The following is a 22,690-nucleotide window of genomic DNA, read 5'->3' on the forward strand; positions in this document are numbered from 1 at the left end:
GGTTTGTTTGTTGGTGGTGTGTGTGTGTGTGTGTGTGTGTGTGTGTGTGTGTGTGTGTGTCTTACGCACGTATCTGAATATGTACACATGGCTAAAGTAGAGCTTTTTCCAAATGGCCTGCTTTTGTTATTCTTAACATAAACATAGATTTTAAAAAATGGATGCTAATCTGTTGACAGAACAATAGCTGTGAATTAGTCCACATCAAGGTTATTGCTCTTTTTAACCTAAAAAAAAAATACAACCCACATTTCTGCGCTGACATGAGCACTTCTAGCAGATAAGGCGTCCTGTCTCTCTGTAGTAATAGTCGGTGATAATGATTAGCGGCTCTTATTCTGGGTTAGGATGAAGCTCATCTCCATCTTGTAAGAGATGGAAATTTCTGTTTATATTATTCCTATTATTCAGCAGCTTTTGTCACACGAACCGCTGCGACGACGCCAACAAAGACACCGCAGATTTCCGCATATTCAGAACAAATGTTTGCTCATTTGTGCGCGCCGTACTTACACGTTACGGAGCCCCACCATGTCCGATCCCTGAAGCAGGATGAGGAGGATGGTAGCAGAAGAGCAATGTGGGCTTTAAGATAAGGCGATTTCCACTGGTCCTCGCTCACGAGAGGGGAGGAGGATAGTATGTCCACGGTGGGTTGAGCTGTTACAGCGGATGCGCTTTCTGGCGTAACCCCACAGAGAACCAGGCTGGAATCGAACAGGTCACCTTACGCTTGGCAAATAAATAAATAAATAAAATCAATTAATTTATTAATTTTATTTCAATAAATTAATTGAAATAAAATCAATTAATTTATTTTCCCACCCATCATGATGAGGGTGGGAAAAAAGAAATTGCAGTGGATTGGGTGACTGAGTGGGTGCTACTGCGTCCCCAGGTGGCCACTCGGTATACTTCAGCTGTTCCTTTGTAACAGCAACAATAACAGTGATACAAAGAGAAGAAGAAGAGTAAGAAAATTAGTTTTGTGACGCAGAAAAAAAATCAGCACTTCCTGTGTGTCTTGGTTCTGGTTCTTTGACTCAGTGTTTTGTGTTTTTTGGACTTTTGAATCGTAATTCATTGTTGTTTTGATTTTGAGAAGTGGGCTTGGTTTCTAGATTCTGTTTGCCCCCGTTGTATCATTTGAGCCCACAAGTTCAGCCCTCCTTGGGGTTATTTACTTCATGTTCCCTCAATGTTGTCTCTGTGTTTCATGTTTTGTTTATTTCCATTCACTCTCTCACTGTGCTACACACAATGTGTCCTGACATCCTGCCCAGTGACCCAGCTTTCAAAGTAATTAGCAGTCAGTCCACGGATTTCAAAGGATGTGAGTGTGAAAACTGGACCACGGAGCAATAGAAGAAGGTGGCCTGGTCTGATGAATCGTGGATGGCTGGGTGTCACTTACCTGGGAACACGTCAAGCTTGCAGAGGCAGTGTGTTGCTTTGGGCCGTGTCCTGCTGGGAAACCTTGGTTCCTGACATCCATGTGCATGTTACTTTGACATCACCTATCTAAGTGTGGTAACAAACAATGCACATCCTTTTATGGAAACTATATTCCTTGTTTGCTGTGGCCTCTTTCATCAGGGTACTCATCAGTGGTTTGATGAGCACAACAATGAGTTTAAGGCGCTGACTTGGCCTACATATTTCCCAAACCTCAATCCAATCAAACATCTGTGGGATTTGCTGGGCAAACAAGTCAGATCCACAAAGGACACACCTTGCATCTTACAAGTTTTAAAGGATCTGTTGCTAACATTTCAGTGCCGGATACTCAAACACACTGGCCAGGGTCTGGTGGAAAGACCCAGGGTCAGGGCTATTTTGGCAACACAATATTGGGCAGTTGGTCGTAATATTATGTTTGATCAGTGTAAAAAACTAGAGGTTAAATTACAGAGGCAAGGAAGAGAGCATTTGGACATGTGCAGAGGAGAGAGAGTGGTAATATTTGAACAAAGGATGCTGAATGCAGAGCTGCCAGGGAGGAAGATAAGACAAGGATCACAGAGAATGTTCATGGATGTAGTGAAGAAGGACATGCATAGGGTCGGTGTGACAGAGGAAGATACTGGTGATATAGCACATTAGAGTAAATTGATCAAAAAGGTAGCACTTTTCAAATAATGGAAAACTGACTTTATGCTCAAAATATTTTCAATCTTATTTTCCAAGTAAAATCTGTTACGAGTTCATTACTTTTAAAGGCCACAGACATTCAGAAATTTATAGGCTGCTGTGTTCTACTAATTCTGATTTATAAGCCAAAGTAAGATGGATCGTGTCCTGGCATAATGATGGCTGCAGTGTGGTGGAGCTATATGGGGTAATGAAATTGAAAGTAACACACAGTGTGCTATTTGCCAGGGGGATAGAGAAGCTTTTCAAGGCAACACTCGATCACCATGGTCTAAACTGAAGTTTGTTAAATTTCAGAGATCCATTCATCTCAGAAGCATAAAGCATTTTGAATCCGTTCTTTTTTCTTTTTTTAGCAAACTTTATTTTTACTTTGGTTAGTTTTTTGTCAATGTGGCATGTATAAAATTTTCATTGTATAACTTTGTTGTTTATTGTACACTATACTGTTTTTATTCTTTATCCAGCCACTGTAGCACAAAAATTCCCTTGAGACCAATAAAGTATCTATTTATCTGTACTTGCATTATAGCTATGAGGTATAACAGATTATTTTAATGAACTGGAATTAGTGTAAATTCATTTACACTGATTTATTAAACATCTAAGAAATAATCACACAATAATGAGAATAACTTTAAATAAGACATTATAAAAATGAAAAGTAGATAGAAATTAGAAAATTATAAGTACATATTTATTTACATTTTTCACAAGATAGGGATACATGACATTTTTCTGTTGATTATCAGTTAATGCTGACCTGCAGTCAATACAAAGCAGGCCAGCCATCCACACTGGTTGGAACAACAGAGATATATAGTAAAGCATATGTGTCGTTACAAGTGCAATTCTTTAACACAGCAACTTCTACTTTTCCAAACAGTAGAAGTAACAGGTCACAACATGTCTGTCTTAGTAGGCAGAGGTAGTAACCTCTACTTTCACTTTACTGATACCTTCTTAAGTTACATCACATTCAGTGTCTTTACACAGAGAGGAAATTGTTCATTAATAAAAGAACGGATCAAAGTGTTGGAGTATAAAGAAGCACTAGAGCTACATTCAGAGGACTGTACTTGTTTCAATCTGGTTTTAGAGCTAAGACCACTGTTTTCTGGGTTATTAATTAAGATTACTGCAGAGAAAGATCTGTCTCTAAGCTTATGCTCAGTGTTAATTTACACACACTCAGTCAGTGGTTCTATACAGTTTTCTAACGGGTGAGGACTCTCAGGTAGAGCCAGGAGCTGATTCTGCTGCCTTCCCCATGGGGGAGCTAGTCTGTGCCACCTTGCTGGGTGATGCCGGTGAGGACGGCTGTGGCGTTTCTGTTCTATCGCTAACTGCCTCCTCTGCCTCCTCCCTCTGCTGTACAGAGGACAGATATTGCTCCAGCAGGCTGCAGTCTGCACTGTCTGCTCCATCGCTGCCATTAGCGAGGCCACTACAAACGGGGCTTAGCGCTCGCACTGTTTTCAGAGAGTCTGCTGTCCCACTGCTCAGGAAGCTGTCCTCTTGCGCCACCTGCTGATCGCAAGTCAACTGGAAGCCAGAGTCTGGGAAGGAGACATCTGTGCTGGGTGGGTTGGTGGTACTGGAAGCAACGGGTGGGGTGGCCTTGCAAAGTCCAGGGGATGAGATCTGAGCAGGGGTGGCGGCTTGCGTAACGACTGCCAGCTGCTGCTCCACAGACTGCTTCCACTGCTGCATAGCCTGGAACTACACACAAATCACACAGAACGTAAACTATGAATTTATGGACAGATTTCTTGAAACAATATTATACATATCTTACAATGTTAAACAGAAACTACCTCTTTCCATAGAAACTTCAAAGCTTCCTCCTGAACGAGCCTTTGCAGCCTCTCCTCCTCATACTGCTTCTGCACACTGCAAACAAACCAGATTCACTGTCACTGATTAACACCTATGCATCGCAGAAAGAGTATCACCAGTGCTGCTTGTCGGTCACTTACTGATCCAACTTCTCAGACAGGAAGAGGATGTGTTCCTGCATCCTGCGTAGACGGATTTCACTGCGCACCTCTCTGGCCATGGGGTGACAGCACCGCGTGTAATGGCCTCTCCACCAGGACTGTATTTTAATTGCAGCTCTGTCTGCTTCTGTCACACTTGATTTACTCTCAACTTCTTCCTGCTTCTGAGCTTCTTTCACCTCAGCTTTAACAAAATCACTATCTAGGTCATTCTGTAGAGTGCTAACTCTGACTCCTAGCAATCCACTAGATGTTGAATCTGTAGCAGAAATAACTTCTTCTCCTTCAAGCTTCTTTCTCTCGTGCTGCTCTACTGTGGGTGGATGCTGTGGATTGTTGGCGTTTTGCTTTTTGGACTGCGCTGGGTGCTTTGGTGCCAGGGAATCTGGCTCGAATGTCTCCGTCTCGTCCTCGCTGTCAGAGTGGGTCGATCGTGGCTCCAGATCAGGTGTGAAGGGGATGAAGGTGGACTCTGAAGAAAGTATGCTACTGTTGAGTTTGTCCTCACCTGTCTGCACATCCTCCAAATAAATTTGTTCCTCGCTGAGCCTTGGGCGACATACTATGGGCAGTGACGGATTGGAAAAGTCAGAGCTCACCCAGGTGTTAAACCGAACAACTGGCTCTACAGGAGAGCAGACAAATCAACGATTAGTGCTACAACCTAATTCAAATACATGATTCTCACTGGTCTTGGACCAGGGTGCCAGGCAGGCAGCCCTCTTACCTGTCTGCGGGACTGATGGAACAGCTGGTCCAGGTACAGTGATATTCTTCAACTCTCTGGCTCCCCCTTGTGGAACTCTATGTGACGGACTGTGACTCTCCACATCAAGCTGAGTTGGTCGAGGAGGACTGCGACAGCCTCCCCGGGTCTCCTCCAGCAGTTGTCTCTGATGAAACCTGAGACAGTTATGAAGGATTAAGAATGATGTGTGCTACCATGACCAAGAAGTGGATACTGGGTAATGATTTTTTTTCCCTTGCAGTTTATCTATATTAAGATTTCAACCTCTGTTTACTGAGAATCTTCTCCAATTTGGCATCCTCAGCTGTGATGGCAGGTGATGCCGTCACAGGGCAGACAGTGGCCAGGTACTGCAGCAGTTGAATGTGCTGCCCTGGTCGATATGAGCGACCTTTGCCCTGACTGTAGAGCCACTCAGCTTTCAGACTGTAAATTTAACAATAACACACAGCAAAAAAGAAAAAAAAAAGACACTCAGGCATTCTGATGCTTTTGTACTGATGATATTAAGCACGAGAATATACACACCCCTCTTTCTGTGTCACTACATAGCCATCCAGGACCTTCAGGCTCAGGCACCAACTCATGACATATGGCCGATAGTCGAAACCAGGCAGAGATGGGGTCGCCATAACACAAGGGTTGCTCATGATGGAAAGCTGCTCCAGCTCATGAAGTGGCGCCAGGTATGACATCTGGAGTAATCAGTTTATAGTCAGTCATAGTAATATTAGGTAATTTTAATATAACCAGTGTGACTGTATTAAATAAGGGAGAACATAATTACTTCATTAAGATCCCTAATCTCATTTTCTGCCAGGGAGAGAATAGATAATTGGGCAGGAAGGTGAGCGGGGACAGTTCGGAGTGTTGTGATGCTGTTTCCGTGAAGTAACAGAGTCTGCAACATTGACAGAAAATGATGCCGTCAAGAAAATCAACAATACCATTAATATAGGGCTAGTCTGAGCATATATTCAGAGGTCTCAGCACACTGACCTTTAGTGCCACCAGTTTGGTCAGATCACCAATGGCAGATATGTTATTGTCAGACAGATCCAAGTGTTGAAGAGAGACACAGTTGTTAAGTTGCTCAATGACCTGTGTGAAAGATTGCACAGTGGATTAAATATTTGTCATTACACATGGACTGAATTTGCTGTCAGTAAATTACAGGATCTGTGTAAAGGATGTTAAAATATCTCATATCCTCACCTTAATATTGTTGCCAGAGAGGTTGAGCCACTTTAGGTGAGGCAGATCTCTCAGCCCCTCAATGTAGCCTATACTGTTATTGGGAAGATTTAGGACTCTCAACTCTGTCAGCCGAGACACACCCATCATTCTCACCAGACGATTACTGGCTACAGACAGCTAAAGAAGGAAAAGAAAGAAAAGACATCAAATCATGAACTGGTGTGTGGTATCTGGACTCTAATGGCTGGGGAGATTATGAAGAAAATTTTAAACTAAAGGGTTTGTTACCTGCTGAAGGCCTGGATTCCTTTCTAGGTGGTCCAGCTTCATGATGTTGTTCCCGTCCAGGATGAGAGTGTGAGTCTCTTCTGAGCAGGTGAAACTGGGCTCCAACTTCTGCATACCTCGGGCTGAAAGATCCACCACAGGTCCTGGCAGGATAAAGAGATTCAGCAGACTTAAAAAGCACAATGTGGGTCTTGGTTTTCCATAAAGATATCTTGTGAAATCAGTCATGCACATTAAGTATATCTCATAAGTCAACAGCATTAGGCTTATCTTGAACCTGAACCTTTTTCCCAAATCCCAAATTTTGGTCAGTTTTTGTAGGCTACCCCTCTTGTACTCTACTAGAGGGTGGTGATGGGTTAATTATGGGCTACCCAGACTACTATAATAGCTTATGAATGGGTATAGAACTGTAACAACTAGCAACCTACCATGCAAAAAAAAATAAAATAAAAATCTTAGTTACAGTTTCTGGCAAGTCCCCTGAATTAGTTTACATAATCTTCTATTGATCACTGTCATTTGAAGGCTAAGAAGGTCAAGAAATCAAGCCTCTGCCCAGTGTGCCTGTCTGTCAACACCTGCAGAACCTAAATTTGTCCCAGACAACCTGGTTTCATGTTTAAGGTTTCGGAAAACTTTGCTAAAACTTAATTTACAAATATGCCAGAAAAGGACTGACGCGTGATGTTTTAATGCTCATGAAAGGTGAACTAGCTAACGACAGCACTCTGTAGTGTTCTCCCGTTAACCTCCGCCGGTGAGAAACATCTTCCTATGGGCTACCTTTCAAAGGAATATTAATATGTTTGACTAAAATAGATGACCGACTACTTACCAGCATTTCTATCAAACTGTAAATCTGATACACCCATCCTATCGACCCAGACCACAGCTAGCGTTAGCTGTAGTAGGAAAGACAAGAAGCGTCTGTGTGTTGTCAAACTGCGTAATCGAGGGGCTCTGGGATTTGTAGTTCATAAAGGATGTCTCGCCCCTTGCAACGTTGCGTCTATGGAAGTCGAAAAGACTACAATTATCCTACAGCGCGCTAAGGTTGCTGAAACGCGCCAGCCAGATTTAAGCAAAGAATAAAGAAGGGAAACATTAACGTTAATAGGAAAAATGCGTCTGAAGTGACCATAGTTATCTCATATTTCATTTTAGAGTGTTTAATACGCTGCTGTTGTGTATTATTAAGCCAAGAGCAGCTAGCTAATTGCTTGCTAGGCAACCGTCTAAATGTGACGTCACCATTGTGCTGCTGGTCAATGTATAAATTTGACTAAAATATTTTTATAATAGAAAAAAATATATCGTATAGGTTCACTGATTTTAAAGCATTACTGAAACATTAACGGTCAGAATTTTTAAATTTGTTCACAAATATCAATCTCGTAGTCAGTAAATTCCGTTTCCGCATCCGTCATCTTTCTTTCCGGTTTTGTGCCCTCTCGTAGCCATCATGAAGTGAGTGTATGCAATGCTATCAAATGCCATCTCAGTATTTAAATAAATACTTTAAGGATGATAAGTGCATTGAAAGAAACTATGTACGGTTCTCTTTCGCTGATGATCTGTATTTGTCGTTTTCAGGGTCGAGTTGTGCAGTTTCAGCGGGTATAAAATATACCCCGGCCATGGCCGCCGATACGCCAGGATAGACGGGAAGGTAACTAGCTGGCAAAGTCCGACACCGGTTTCTTCTCGCTCTGTCCCAAAACTATTTTATGAAGATCACTTTACCGGCTCAGCATTAAATATCCCCTGTGAATGTGATTTAAAATTTGTCTATTGAAAGACACACTCACAACGGGCCCAATTGAGTCCTGTATAACCCGCTAATGTTAGCAGCTAAACGATAGCATTTTTAGGTTCAGCCACACGGGTGTATTTGACTGCGATAGTATTATGATAGATAACAGTCATAGAGACCTATAGGCTCTGTTGACTGTGACTTGTTCTGAAAAGAGCCTACAGGTGTTTTAGATAAAGTGTCATTTATTTGTGTAAGTACATCTAGGAGAAAACAAGATGCATAAGTATGTAGCTTCACTCAAAATGTGGCTCTGTCCTGAGCTGTTGCCTACTACTTATAATTAATGCAGTTAAATTTCGTTATGTATCAAGTTTATGATACTTGTGAACAGTTCCACAATGCAAGGTGTGCTTTAGATTCAGTTTTGTCACATATGACAGACTGCTGTCAGCATCCAAAGTCAGTTTGTAGCTCAGGTGGATAGTACAGGGTGTAATTGTCGTAATTAAAGGCAGACATGAGTAACATTCGGTTATTTAATTATTTATTTTTGTCTTTGTTAGGTGTTCCAGTTTTTGAATGCCAAGTGCGAGTCTGCCTTCCTGGCCAAGAGGAACCCCAGACAGATCAACTGGACTGTGCTGTACAGACGCAAGCACAAGAAGGGCCAGTCTGTAAGTACAATCCTGTATATGAGTTCATCATTTATATTTGTTTACAAGGAGACTGAAGTGAAAATGTAGCTATTTTTCCATGGCAGACAGACTTTGTGGGTCCAGCAGTTAATTGCTGTGTTGATACTGGTCATTTGTGAAACAGATAAACTAATCTTAGCTATTAGATATAAAAGTAGATCGTCACATTTACTCAAGCTCCAATTTATACATCAGACTGGCTGCGGGTGGATGGTGTGCACGGTGTTGGTCCGTGTTACGTGTTGTTGCTCAACTGTGTTTTGCAGACTGAGCAGCAGCGCTCACTCCACACCTGCAGCCACAGAATATCTGGAGATCATAGTACTGGCCTTTGACGTCTTTGCAGACATATTCTCATCGGTCAGCCTCCAAACTCTCCAACATGCTGACAGTTGCTACCTGTGGATGGATTGTGTGTAGTCCTGTTAAAGTAGTTCAAGGATTTGGTGTTGGCTTTGTGAAATTTAAAGGCAAACATAAGAAATGTGTTTTGTTTACAATATGCTGAGTTATTAAAACTTCTGTTACTCACCATTGCTGTAGCATGACAACGTATTTTACTCAATTTATCTCAGGTTTTTAGATTTTCATGGTTACAGCTTTTGACTGTTACGGTTCCTATGGATGGTGATGCATCAGAAAACACGCAAAACTGACTTGTTGGATGGCTAGACACATGCTTTAATACTGATTTTGCCATGCCTTAGATGGCAGTTTGAGAAAATTGGTTAATAACTGTTCATTTATGACTGCAACCACCCCTTTGGCGGTGTAGACTAGAGTAAATATGTAGACACATTTCCTTTCAGATAGATTAGCCACTCATTTCTTTGTGACTAACAGGTTTGTCTTCTATTCTTCATGTGAACATGAAAAACCATTATTTTTTTAAGTAAACCAATGTATTGTATTTTTTTTTTTAACAGGAAGAGGTGGCAAAGAAGCGTACCCGCCGTGCAGTGAAATTCACGAGGGCCATCACTGGCGCCTCCCTGGCTGAGATCATGGCCAAGAGGAACCAGAAGCCCGAGGTCCGCAAGGCCCAGAGGGAGCAGGCCATCAGGTAAGAGGACAAAGTACCCTGTGTACCTCTTTTTTTATTTATTTTTTTTGTCTTTTTTTTTTTTTTTAGTCTTGTGATCTTGAAGGTGATAAAATTGTGTCAGAGTATTATTCGGAATAAAGAAGGGTTGGATTAGAATCCAGTGTAGACGATATTGGCCGACTTGCCCAGAGGTTGCATTGGGCATTTTATTGGTTTCATATTTTTAAGAATGAGATTTAATTGTGTTAGTTTTCATTAAAAAAAAAATAGAATTTAATAAAACAGGAGAGTGCCTTTATGAGGGCATTGAAACGCTGACTGCAGGGACTTTTCATAGTAACACAGCAAGAAACAAATGATTTTCTTTGTTTCCCCCTGCAGGCTTAGCTGATACACAAACACAGCAGTCAAATATAATCTGAGTGAACATTAATCTGGGGCTTGCTTCAGCATAATTAAAATAAAGTGAATTACAGGGTGTTGCAGCACTTCCTGATTTAATTCTATTCTGCAGACTGAGTCCACTCTGCTGCTACACTAGACACTTAAATTCCTGATATTCATTACTTCAGGATTAGTTTTATCATCAAAGAACACATCTAACATTACTGAGTGATATTAGCAAAAGTCTCTGAATGCTTCTGGTCCTTTAAACACTCACCGAACAGTCAGAAAACCCCCAATATGAACTCCTGCATGAGAGAACAGCTGCACCTATGAACCTGAACTGATCACAAACATGCTGTATTTAAGCTTAATGTTATTAAAAACAAGAAAATACTGATGCTGCCACCGTCTTTAGATTGTTTTTTAAAGTTGTTGGTATTCTAGTCCAAGAAAATGAGGAAGCCTTTAGAGTTGCAACACTTAATCATTGATTGGAAATATTCAGTAAAAACAGCTTCTGATCAGGCTGTCAGTGTAATCAGTCACTGTAAATAATTACTACAGTGAACACTTTAATAGCACTTCAAGTTCACTTTGTTATTCCAGTCATAATAAAATACGATTATAAAGCATGTTTCTCACAGTGAGTGGCGCAAAAAGGGCTGAGGTCATGAGGAGCAACCAATGCTCAAGTTAAAAATAAAGTATTCAAATACATACCGTATTTCCCGGACTACAAAGCGCACCTGAATATTAGCCGCACAAGCTAAAATCAGGGGAAAATCCTGTTTTGTACATACATTAGCCGCACCTGACCAAAAGCCGCAGGTGTTTCAATGTTGACTTATCATATGTAAGAGAATATGCACAAAGCGAATTGTCAGGAAAGAGATGGCTGTTTGGAGACACACCCCTTTTATTAATATTTTGAAAAACAAGTTATGGGTACATATTTGCACATGTGCTGTGCTTCATAAATGAGTAACAAATGTAGTACATAACAGTAACCCAGAAAAATAGATTCGGACTACCTTTTAGGCTCAGGTGCAGTGACACTGCTTTAACAAGAAGAAAAGTCAGTCATTCACCACCATCTTCCTGCGCACTAAAACCACCAAAGTCCTCTTCTCCAGTGTCGGAAACGAACAGGCTCAGGATGGCTTCGTCATCCACTCTCAGCTTCTTTCCTTCGTTGTCACTTTCAAAACCAAAGAAATCCTCATTGTCAGTGTCGGAGTCGAACACCCTCTGAAGGGCCGTGGCGGTGTCCTCCTCTTCATCATGCAGCAGTCCAGCCCTTCGAAATCCGTTGGTGATCATGGATGTTTGCGCACTTTTCCACGCTGTCAGGATCCACCGGTGGAGTTGAGCACAACTTGCTTTTCGCAAGTTTATCGCCGCTCGTCATCCACGACTCCAGCTGAACGCGTAGCGCTACTTTGAAGTTTGTTTTTCGCGCTACTTGTACGGCACTATGTTGCCTGGCGGATGGACATGTGACCAACATACCACTCTTGAACCCCGATCCTTCCGCCAGGCAACGTAGTGCCGTACAACAGCGGAACAAACAAAACAAATCGTCTTACGATATCACAAAAATCTTGGACAATCTATAGAAAAGCCGCACCTGACTAAAAGCCGCAGGGTTCAAAGCTTGTGCAAAAAGTAGCGGCTTATAGCCCGACAATTACGGTATATTAAAAAATTATATAAAGAAATTGTTGTTTTGAATTTTTTTTGGTCACTTTGATTGGTTTGGACTAAATTTGGTTCTCTTTGTTCTCTCAGAGCTGCCAAGGAGGCCAAGAAGGCAAAGCAGGCTGCAAAGAAGCCCGCTGCAGCACCTGCAAAGGTAAGAGCCAGTGCTCTGTGTTGAAGTTATTCAATAAGATGTCAAAACAAGTTTTTAGTTTCCCCACTGCATGCTCTTCAGGCTTCACTCGATTATTCAGCAACTTAATTCAAAGTTTTTCTTTGTGCAAGAACTTAGTTGATTTTCTTCTCCCATAGGCCGCTGCTAAGGCTGCACAGAAACCCAAGATCGCCAAGCCCATGAAGGTCAGCGCACCTCGCGTCGGTGGAAAACGCTAAACCTGACTCGCTGTTTATGGTTGTGAATAAAAATTTTGGTTGACCAACATTTATGCTCTGATTTTCGTATTTATTTGACAACTTTACTGAAGCCCAGGCAGCCCAACGTTTATGTATTTAAATTTATTTTTGTGACAATGAGCCTCATTTCCAAGTTCCATGAATTACAGTATTTGAATATTTTGTTTCAACATGATGGGACCATCATAGTGTCGTGGACAAACTCTTTTGGTGTTGTGGCAGGAAGGACATTCAGCATTAACTGGGTGACTCCTGGGAAATAACTGGACAGCTGAAAGTAGCTTGTGGTGTCAGGATGGTGCTAAAGATTTTACCCCAGCAGCCAGGTTAACCTGTAACAGGAAAGACATGGGTGTAAATACAAATAGCAGTAATGATCTCATTAGGTTTAGTGGTGCATAATTGGAACAGAGCTATTGTCAGGACTACCACTGTTCCTGCTTCATTTCAAACAGTCTGTTCAGGTAGTCTCAGGAGCTTTGAAGGAAAGGACTTTGTTTTGTGAAAAAATTTCAGCTCCATCCATGAGGCTGCTTTAATCCCAAAAACATCTTCACTAAACTTTAAAGTCCAGTTGCTTTCTTTCCAAGCTCCTGAGACTACTGTGATCTGGATGACTGATAACCTACACAGACATAAGATTATGTTCAGATTATTTACCACAAATAACCTGATATGAACTGAAAAGACATGTTAAGTAAGATTAGCACTTGGCTTGCCTCACTCATTAGATTTGTTGAGCCTGTTTTGAATGGCAAAAAAGTTAAATGACCTCATAGCCATCCTACTCTGACCTTTGTAAACGCCTAATAACACCGGTGAGCGGGATCTAAAGTGGCTCAGGTGGTGCAGGGTGTGTGATCTCTTTCAGATCACTGAATGCTGTCCACACAGAACTTTGCCTTTAAACAGAGCTAAACGGTTTTTTTTTTTTTCTTCAATCTTTCATCACACGGCTCCGAAGCTGTTACAGAGTTGTAGTTCACAGTGTAAACAGAAGGGGGAGTTTTTGTTTCATCTTTATCACCTCTCAACCTGAGCTCATCTTATGCAATTAAAGGTGTTTATACTGATGACCCCAGCTCACACCTTTATGCAGTCAGAGAAACAAATGGAGCAAAGCTCTTCCTGGTGACTCAGAAATGATTCAGTGACTGATCAAGTGTTTGAAGGACATTTGCAAGTTTTTATGGCTGCTGCTTTTGTAATAATTAAGCTATGGTTATTTTGATTAGTTTAATTATTATTCAATAAATGTTAATCATGTGAAACAAAGATCCTCAGTGCTTACTAGGTTTAAGTGGTACTTTAAAGCTGAACTTTCACATAAGCAAAACATTTTTTTACTGTTATAGACGTGGAAAAAGGAAATGTTCATGCTGGGTGATCTTTTGCCTTGAAAGTGAGTTGCCTGAGTAACGGAAAACAGTTTATTAGGTACACAGAAATAGTTGGATCTCATTTTGTCTCCAGAACTGGAGCTGGAAGCATTCCTCTGACATTTTGGTCCATGCTGATATGATAGTGTCAAACAGTTGCTGCAGATTCGTCCATGATGCAACTCTTGTGTTGGATTGAGGTCTAGTGACTGTGATACGATTGAGCTTTCTGACATCGAGAGTTATCCTGCTGGAGGCAGCCAGGTGGACACACTGTGGTCATATAGGGACAGACATGGTCAGCAACACTACTCAGGTGCTATAAAGAGTGATCACTTGGTACTGAGGGGTCCATCACACCATCAAAAGCCAGAAGTGTGGATATAAGGCATGGTGGATGCATGCTTTCAGGTCGTTTAAGCAAAATTGACCCTACTATCTGGATGTTGCAGCAGAAATCAAGACACAGCAGGCTAAGAAAAAGGTTTCCAGTTGTCTATCATCCAATTTTAGTCATGCTGTTTGAGTTTCATTTGAATTATTGTTGCCTTCCTTTCAGCTGGAAGCAGTCTGGCCATTCGCCTTTGACATCAAAAAGGCATTTTCACCCAGGGAACTGCTGCTCACTGTGTATTTTCTTTCGAAAACTTGGAGGTGGTTGAGGAAAATTGCCAGTAGATTAGCACTCAAACCACGCCTCCTTCACAGTCACTTAAATCACCTTTCTTCCAAATTGTGATGCTCAGTTTGAACTTCGTGAGGTCGGCCATGTTTACATGCCAAAATGGACTGAGAATTAGCCATGTGATTGGCTGATTAGATGAGCAGTTGAACATGTATACCTAATACAGTGGCCCCTGAAATATACATTCCTCCACAAATGGTGGATCCCATCATTCCAGCTGTTCTTAGAGGAGCACTGTAATAAGTGAAGCGATGTTAGTGCGGAAAAATGTTGATCTCTTATTATTCTTAGTCAATGCTAAAAATTTAAATCAGCTGTAGGCATCAAACCATATTTATTAGCATTAGACAGTCATCACAGAGCCATAACGATCAATCCTCAAAAGTGCCATTTGTTCAAACAGTCTAATTAATTGTTAGCACTAATTATTGCTAAATTAGTCAGGGGTTAATTTATACAATGGGAAGACCTCAAATAATTATTGTTACACAAAAACTATAAAACACCTTCATCAGAACAACAATTTTGATAATAGAGCGCTGTTAGTGTGTCAGTACGTGCTACCAATCAAGACAAGGCTTCAGAGGTTAAATATGTTGCATTAGGTAAGTATTCCTGAAACACAATTAGAAAATAACAGTATCTTCCTATACAGTTTTGACTGCAAATTTTTAATCAAGTAATTCATAAATCAACATTTGAGTTCACACAGATTTAAAGTCATTAAATGGAAGAAATCGTTACACGGTAATCAATGACAATTTAATGATCTCAAGTGGGACATGATGATCAAATTATAAATAAATCAAAAGGTTAAGTGCAATGACATCCTTAATTTCATCTGGACACATTCCTTAAACCATGTTCAACACAACTCTAAGAGTTACATGTTTCGTTTTTTTGGGAATTGTCTGCCTGAGGTACTGATTGCTACACCTGAAAAATCGATGATGGAAAAGGCAAAGACCTCCCAGCAAGTGTGCAAGATATAAAGCATGAACTTAAATTAAACACTGTACAATCACAGAACGTGTTGAACAAGAAGTATTTGTGCGTTGATGACCATTCTTGAGCGTGTGTTGACTACAGTTTAAAAAGAAAAAAGCAAAAAAAAAAAAGCTTTGTTTTCCTTCCCTCCCTCAGCACACCCTGAGGAAATGTGAAACTTAAAGAAAAGTGCATATTTCCAACAGGGACAACAGGCTTAATGTGGTAGAACAATGGTTATTATGGCATGGATGTTACGGAGACAGCATGGTGTGATGTCGAGATGATAAGAAGTCTCCCTTTTAGTCCGCTGCAATGGAGCGTCGATACACTCAGGACTCCGCAGCCTGTTTGGCCTCCGCCTTCTTATCCTGCTCGTACCTGTTAGATGATTAAAAACAAACAAACAAACAAACAAACAAAGTTTAAATTGCCTCTTAACTAAAAATAGTGTTCCATGTTAACTATGGCCAAAGCTTCAGATAAGGACCATAAAATAATCCCAGTGAGCTCAGATGTCTGCTGAAGAAACTGACCAATCAGATGAAAGTGGGGCTTAAAGAGACAGGAACTCAAACTTTCAGAGAGACCATGAACTGATGTGCTGCATCAAGTACTAGCTGAACGTGAAATAATAATAAATAAAATATAGAAATCGTGCAAAGCTACTTTGGTAGAGTTCTAGAATACAAATAAAGATACTTTCAGCTGCTCCCTTATTTCCCAAGGGAGTACCACAGAGGAAGGATCCACCGATTCAACGGCGGATGCCTTCCTCACACAACCCTCCCATTTGTCCAGGTATGGGACCATCACTAAGAGTGCAATAGCTTGTGATCCCCCCCCCCCGACTGGCTTTCGTGTCTCCTCTTGGGCTTGAACTGGGATATTGTGGATGTGCCGGGAAGCTATGTTCACTAAAACACTAAAAATCTAGTGGTATGAATACTTAGCAGCAACTCATCTCAGCGAAGGGACTAGTTTGTGTAGCAAAACTGAATTCCAAGAATCACTTGACTGATACACTACTGTGCAAAAGTCTCAAATCAAGTCATTTTTAAAAACTTGTTTCCGATGAGCTAAACTTTCCTGTAATTTTTTTTTTTAAGTCCTGTTGAGCAATAGTTCTCCAGACTTTGTGAAGGTCTTTCAACATTGTTGAGACAGGTTTTTGCTGTCTCAGCAAGTGGTGTTGGAGATCTTGCCAAAATTTAATAACAGTGCAGAAAAGTACAGACTGGCCTCCCCAGTCCAAAGAAGAGATTTGAATATCCTTCACAAAGCCTGGGGAACTATTCCTGAAGACTACTTAGATAAATGAGAAGAAAGCTGTCAAAGAGAGTTCAGTGTGTGTTGAAGAATAAAGGTGGTCTTAACAAATATTGACTTGTAATTGAACTCTCCTCTGATAGAGTTCAGCTGACACTAGAAAGCAAAGCACACATGAAGACTACACTACATTATACATTCACTATAGCTACAGCACTCTAGGGTCAAACATTAACATGCCTGCATGATTTCATATCAGTAATGATTAAGAAATAAGCACTCTACATAAGGCTACTGTGCAATTATCTTGCATTCCTTATTATAACTAATCTTTAAAATGCTTCTAACAGTGATTATGAGCTCATGTAACCCACTGGCAGAAACATCATTTACTGTGCATTCACACACCTCCAGATCCTGTAAAGCTGTGAGGCTCCGGCACTGCCGACAAAGAAGTTGACAGCAAACAGGTTCCAGTTTTTCGGGATGATAACCAACGAATATCTGGACCAGATGAGCCCTGATGGAGAAACAGAACAGGAGGAGTGAACGTGACGCACACTGATGGTACACCAGGGTCACTCCTCAGGACAGAGTCTGTGTTTTGGCCAAAGAGTCGCAGATAAGATTTGTTTGAAGAGACATAGTGCAAAAAAAAGTGGAACAAAACAGGCGACCTTTAACACAGATTGGTTAAAAAAATAAAAAATAAAAAATGAATATGGAAAAACCTGAAAACTGAACAGAGATCAAGTAACGAGATGTGAAATGTACAACAACAACTCAAGGCAGAGCTTAAGAACTACAAACTATGCATTACCTCTTTCAAAGTTTAAACCAGGATTAAGTTTCCAGTTAACCTTTTACTCACTGAAAACCCTAAATTAAGAAAAAGACTCAAAGGTGTCGACCAGCTGTGAACTCTGCCCAAGGGGAATATTCTGCAAAAGCCCCAGAGAAAGACTTACCAGGGAAACTTTTCCATTAAACTGTCCATTGTCTCGCACAAAACCCATTTGGATGTACGTACGCGTTTATTCCAAACTGACACATTATGAAGTCGACTTGAGTTTCGGTGTCGTCTCACCTGTGGCCGTCAGCACTGCAGACTGAGAGGTACTGAGTTTGTCTGCTGGTCGAGTCATATCAGCCAAACCAGCTCCAACCAGACCCTGTAGAGAAGAGACTGATGTATTTACTCCATTAATGATCAGTCAGTTTTAAATGAGAATCCCAATAATCACACAGTGGTAGTGACAGGTTTTTAAAAAATAAAATATTCTGGAATAACTATAGACCCATAAAAAACAAAACAAAAAAAACATCCAAATAACACAATCTTCTTATTGACAGAACTGCCACGTGTGACAAATTTCATCCGAAGGAGTCAAGAGTTAACAAGGGAACTACTTGTGTCAGATAATGTGCGAGCTACAGGGTAAGAGGCTTAACTGCTGACTGTCTGCTGATGAGGTGCGGATAAAGGCATGCTTGGTAGCAGTTTTAAATAAATCATATTTTTAAAGTCTGTCTGCACTTTATGCTGTGGCTTACGAGCTGGGTGAATGTGCACTTACCCATTTAAACACTGGGGCCCAGAAGAAAACAGTTTTCGGACCTACAGAAAAAACAAAACATAAAATCACACCGTTTAGTTTTCCAGAGGTAACCAGCTTTCCCACAGTATTAACCATACACAATACATTTGAGGATAAATAAAAGCTCCTGATATGAAGGCTGTTTCTCTTATAGAAAATTATACAATGACAACCCAGGTTTGAGCTCATTTAGAAACTGGTGGTTGAGGGGTGGAAAATAAAAACACATAAATAAATAGCTACAGCACAGAAGTGTTATATTTTGGTAGTGATACTGCATCATCTCGTGTACCACCCTCCTATTAATTGAGCAGACTTGTATTAAATAAGCAAACATATGACACTTATGCTGGCATAAGTGGTTGCTGGTTGGCCAGAGCTTGAGGACATCGCACACTCACGACTACTCCTGACTGCAAGGCGATTGCACAGGTCGCCTTTTTTCAGGCAGGATGCTGTCAGCTCAATCCACTCTGATTTTCAAATGTTTGCAAATAATCGCTGTCTAATTTATAAATGCAGAAACTGCTAACATGTTGCCATCACTCTGAATACGTTCCTGCTAGCATCAACTGGCTGCCAGCTAGTTGCATTCTGTTTATGTTTCAATAGAAGAGGAAGGCTGCTGAGCGTAAATGCAGTGGTCAATATGAATTTCTATTTATGCAGTCAGCAGGAGATATGGGATGTTTGACGATTTATCGCAGTTAACTGCCGAATTATCAGAAACAAACTGCGTGTAATTGCCAACTTGACCCCATTCAGTTGCAGGCTGATCGACTGTCTTATGGCAGATTTAATCACAACTTTATCTTATTGACTAAAACAGATATTGAAAAAGGTAAACTTTGACACAATTTGCATTTAACAAAAATTTGTTAAACTCACTATGAGTTACTGCAGTACTCAACATATCGCAAAATGTTAGAGACCACAAGAACCTTGTAACTGGAGAGAAGTACTGCGATAACATTGTATTGAGGGGTGTCTGGAGATTTTCATCACCAACAGTATCACCGTTACACATTTTGTCCACAGGAAAATACTGTGAAGCTGACTTTTACTCTCTGTGCTCACAAAAAGATAATTTGTGTCAAGAGGATTGATAATAAAAATGTTCTGTTCTGTTTCTATACTTTCATATATTTTGGGTGGTCAGTTATCAAGTTTAAATGTCACTTTATAAACAAAACCAATTCAGAGATCAGCACATTAATAGATTCTGAAAGCAACAACTAGCTGCCGTCCTTAATGTAATAAAAGACCATGTGATAACATTGCCACAGTTTTTTTTTTTGTTTTTTTTTTTTAAAATAGCAATACCTTTACACCTTTGAACTCCTGTCAAACAAATACCACCTCAACAACCCTGATGCAATCGTGGCGTTATTACATCAGAACTGGAAAGCAGCAACAGAAAACATCAGATGATCAGGACATCACAGCACTGGCTGTTAACACTCAAAATATAATGCTCGTATTTGAGCTCACTGAGTTTTTCCTGCTTAAGACATCCAAGCTCTGGAAGAGTGAAAAGCTCAAATCAAAACCACACCAATGGATCTGAGTGTCACAGATCAGACACTCGGTGTCTGTGAGCCACTGGGAGGAGACTCACAAAGACTTAATTAGCCACAGCACAGTGAAGAAAAGCTGCTGGTCTGGAATCAGCATTCCCAGCAGCGCTGCGGGGCAAAACAGAAACTAGAGCGTTTGTGGCTGCCAATCATCTTTGAGGGAGTTGGCTTTTGTCTCCACCCCTTCATACCTGATCAGAAAAGTTGTCCTTGACAATCCCGGAGCTCCAGTACCCTCTCAGACAAATCTAAGACCAGTATCACCAGTGACACTAGTTACTCCTTAACCAAGATCCCTTTAGATAATATCAAGTGTCCTCAATACATAAGCAAGACTTACGAGAAACACCTTCAGTTTAGTTTGTGCTTCAAATGAGAGCTAAAGATTTTAGCACAGTGTTCTGAAGGGCATTGCTGCTTAATTATAGTGTGTTATACTCGTAGGCGATTCTTCTGTATTTATACTACCCTGACTGATAAATAGTGACAAAATATACCTTCATGAGGGAAAGTGGGAGGTGAGTGCACAAATACCAGAAATGTTCAGTGTGCATTGCAACTCACTGGATAAGGATGATATAGACATGGCCAAATTTGTTATTGGGTCTGGTTTTATTTAGAGTTTATCGTCATCTTTAAATCGTTAAAAACAAAACAAAGAAACAAACAACAAAAAACAAAAAACACCAAAACTGTCAAATAGAAATATGGAGCTACCAATTATGGGGGTCCCCTTGAGAAGAATAATCGAGCATCTAAAAGTAGTCAAGTTTATTCTACACCTCCTACTTCACTCTGCTCAGTGTAGGTGCCGCACGGCCACGCTCCTGGAAATCTAGTCTGTTCTGAGAGGTTAGCCAGCATGATAAAAACAAACAACAGTGATCATGTTGTCCCCAACAAATCCCTTTAAGAACAAACTGTTGCCTCCAACTTTCTCAGCACGGCCTTTAAGTTAGGTGTGTGGCAAATTTGTCGGGGGACAAAACAAGTGGGTGCCAAAATCTGGATTTCAGCTGTGCAGAGCATAGATTTGATTGAAGTGAGCTGTGTTTGTGTCCCTGCTGTGCTTGATACCAGGCACACAAAAAAGTAAGTTAGAACAGTTTTATTTGCAGATTTAGCAAGGATCATATCCAGGATACCTGAGCACAAAGAAGGAGGGGTGTCACCAAATAGAAACATTACCCACTTTATCCAAGCTCAGATGATGTGCAGCAGTAACAAGAGGATACCGCATTCAAAAATAGAAGTAATCCACAGGGTCTTTAGCTGCCCTGATGCATGCAACTCATGCATTACATTTTAAGAGTAAGTATGCAGATTCGGCACTGAAATAAGGAGGTGCTGCTGAAACAGCTGGCTGCATCTGGATTACGTTGAGACAGCTGCTTATTCTTTGAGGCACTGCCAAACAAGCTGCTGGGAGGACATGGTCACTGTTCCATTTATCTCGGAAGTTTTATGCCAGAGCATGATGTCACTCCTGAGTTTAAAACTTGCCAGTTGTAAAGCCGGAAAAGCGAGGATCTGTTTTTCTACCCTGCGAGGTAGAGCAATTCATTCATCACTAGCTAGTGCACGTTCATAGATAGAGCTTGGTCTGTTCCCTGTATATTAAGTCACAAACACACAACACTTACAGTACACAAGCCAAGTTTTACTAATTTTTTTGTCCACTGTTGTAATGGTGGACCATAAATTAGGCCAACCTTTTAAGTTGACTGGAGGGCATTCCAGCTGAAACTTCCATCTTGGAAGTCAGCATTTCTGATTTCAGATGGAATGGAACATATCTGTGATTCACAGTTAAGTAGATAAATAACAGAAGTAAAGCCTGAACAGAAAAAAGTAGCAGAGAGCATAACGGGTTTTTTACTTCTGCAATCAAACAGATTTTGACCTTCCACCAAAAGAAGAAAATCAGTTTTTGTGCAAGTTGGGCTTAATTTATTCAAAACCAAGTTACGACCAGGAAGCAGCATGAACTTCTGTTTAGCCAACCTTAACTATATGAAACCAATCAGGCTTACATTCATAGTCACTCTCCAGAGGCACAATACTACTTTTCTTATCAAACCGAGCATGCGACTACATAGTTTAGTGATAAAGGACTGATTGAAATGCACAGTTAAACACCCAGAACGCGATAAACTGAATGAAAGTGGGTTTGGCTTCCTCCACAGACCGAGGTTCTTGGCTCAGCCCGCGTTATCCCGGAAGGTTACAGATTACACTGACAGCGCAAACACAATTAATTTCATGCAGCTCGGGCATCGGCGCAAGAGGTGCTACTGTGATCCCTGAACGATGCGGTGCAGAAAGGTCAGTGCATCCTCATCCCATATCACGGCTGGACAGGGCGGCTGCGGTCACCCACCTCCCAATACCAAACAAACTCATTACGGTCAACTGTGTCTTACCTGCCGGGTGGTTGTACACAGGTCTCAGCTTGGCGGGCAGCATGTGCTCGATCCTGTCCAAAATCCTGTGATAGGACGCTCTGAGCGCAGCCATGATGAAGGTGTTGATAATGAATGCGAGAGATGAGGGGAAACTTAGTAGCAAGCTCGCAAAACTGTTAGCTCGGCGAGTAGCTAGAGACCTTTAAAAGCTGTTTGTGAGATTTAGATACGGCTCAGAGAGGATCCTGCTGTCGACCTTCTCCCGGTGGTACTGTGACCGCTGCTAATGGTGCTAACTGTCAGTAGCTTCTCCCACTCTGACACGACGAGGTGACTTTCTGTACGATGCAACCTACCGCGTGACGGCGGGGCTATAGGTTTGCGCTATTCTCATTGGGCACTGCGGTC

At 41.1% G+C, this 22,690-nt stretch overlaps 3 protein-coding genes and 1 non-coding gene across 4 annotated transcripts; 2 read left to right on the plus strand and 2 right to left on the minus strand.

Annotated features, from left to right (window-relative positions):
* Nucleotides 1–2,826: 2,826 nt before the first annotated feature.
* cep97 (centrosomal protein 97) lies at nucleotides 2,827–7,697 on the minus strand. The gene is made up of 11 exons (XM_026144381.1): nucleotides 7,223–7,697; nucleotides 6,385–6,527; nucleotides 6,115–6,273; nucleotides 5,899–6,000; nucleotides 5,687–5,800; nucleotides 5,428–5,594; nucleotides 5,164–5,325; nucleotides 4,879–5,054; nucleotides 4,131–4,776; nucleotides 3,969–4,044; nucleotides 2,827–3,873 (listed from the first exon to the last, which is right to left on the minus strand). Exons 1-11 carry the CDS (start codon nucleotides 7,257–7,259, stop codon nucleotides 3,385–3,387), a joined length of 2,271 nt encoding a protein of 756 aa, XP_026000166.1. The 5' UTR covers nucleotides 7,260–7,697; the 3' UTR covers nucleotides 2,827–3,384.
* An 81-nt stretch (nucleotides 7,698–7,778) lies between these two features.
* rpl24 (ribosomal protein L24) lies at nucleotides 7,779–12,410 on the plus strand. The gene is made up of 6 exons (XM_026144382.1): nucleotides 7,779–7,854; nucleotides 7,981–8,056; nucleotides 8,707–8,817; nucleotides 9,765–9,901; nucleotides 12,059–12,122; nucleotides 12,281–12,410. The coding sequence occupies exons 1-6, from the start codon at nucleotides 7,850–7,852 to the stop codon at nucleotides 12,359–12,361; spliced, it is 474 nt and encodes a 157-aa protein (XP_026000167.1). The 5' UTR covers nucleotides 7,779–7,849; the 3' UTR covers nucleotides 12,362–12,410.
* LOC113008545 (small nucleolar RNA SNORA23) lies at nucleotides 9,044–9,224 on the plus strand. The gene has a single exon (XR_003270037.1). It is a non-coding gene; the product is annotated as a small nucleolar RNA SNORA23 (small nucleolar RNA).
* A 2,340-nt stretch (nucleotides 12,411–14,750) lies between the features above and the next one.
* Nucleotides 14,751–22,648, minus strand: mpc2b (mitochondrial pyruvate carrier 2b). The gene is made up of 5 exons (XM_026144383.1): nucleotides 22,301–22,648; nucleotides 18,280–18,320; nucleotides 17,790–17,874; nucleotides 17,111–17,222; nucleotides 14,751–15,814 (listed from the first exon to the last, which is right to left on the minus strand). The coding sequence occupies exons 1-5, from the start codon at nucleotides 22,392–22,394 to the stop codon at nucleotides 15,766–15,768; spliced, it is 381 nt and encodes a 126-aa protein (XP_026000168.1). The 5' UTR covers nucleotides 22,395–22,648; the 3' UTR covers nucleotides 14,751–15,765.
* Nucleotides 22,649–22,690: the final 42 nt, after the last annotated feature.

This window comes from Astatotilapia calliptera, chromosome 16, assembly GCF_900246225.1.
Source record: "Astatotilapia calliptera chromosome 16, fAstCal1.2, whole genome shotgun sequence".
Lineage (NCBI taxonomy): Eukaryota > Metazoa > Chordata > Actinopteri > Cichliformes > Cichlidae > Astatotilapia > Astatotilapia calliptera.

Coding starts and splice junctions, on each gene's coding strand:
- cep97 (XM_026144381.1), bottom strand. CDS start 7,259: ATGGGTGTATCAGATTTACAGTTTGATAGAAATGCTG. Junction 6,274..6,384: donor GGAATCCAGGCCTTCAGCAG/GTAACAAACCCT, acceptor TTCCTTCTTTAG/CTGTCTGTAGCCAGTAATCG. Junction 5,595..5,686: donor AGATTAGGGATCTTAATGAA/GTAATTATGTTC, acceptor TGATTACTCCAG/ATGTCATACCTGGCGCCACT.
- rpl24 (XM_026144382.1), top strand. Junction 8,057..8,706: donor ACGCCAGGATAGACGGGAAG/GTAACTAGCTGG, acceptor TGTCTTTGTTAG/GTGTTCCAGTTTTTGAATGC. Junction 12,123..12,280: donor CCGCTGCAGCACCTGCAAAG/GTAAGAGCCAGT, acceptor CTTCTCCCATAG/GCCGCTGCTAAGGCTGCACA.
- mpc2b (XM_026144383.1), bottom strand. CDS start 22,394: ATGGCTGCGCTCAGAGCGTCCTATCACAGGATTTTGGACAGGATCGAG. Junction 18,321..22,300: donor TGTGTACAACCACCCGGCAG/GTAAGACACAGT, acceptor TTTTTTCTGTAG/GTCCGAAAACTGTTTTCTTC. Junction 15,815..17,110: donor CAGCTTTACAGGATCTGGAG/GTGTGTGAATGC, acceptor ATCATCTAACAG/GTACGAGCAGGATAAGAAGG.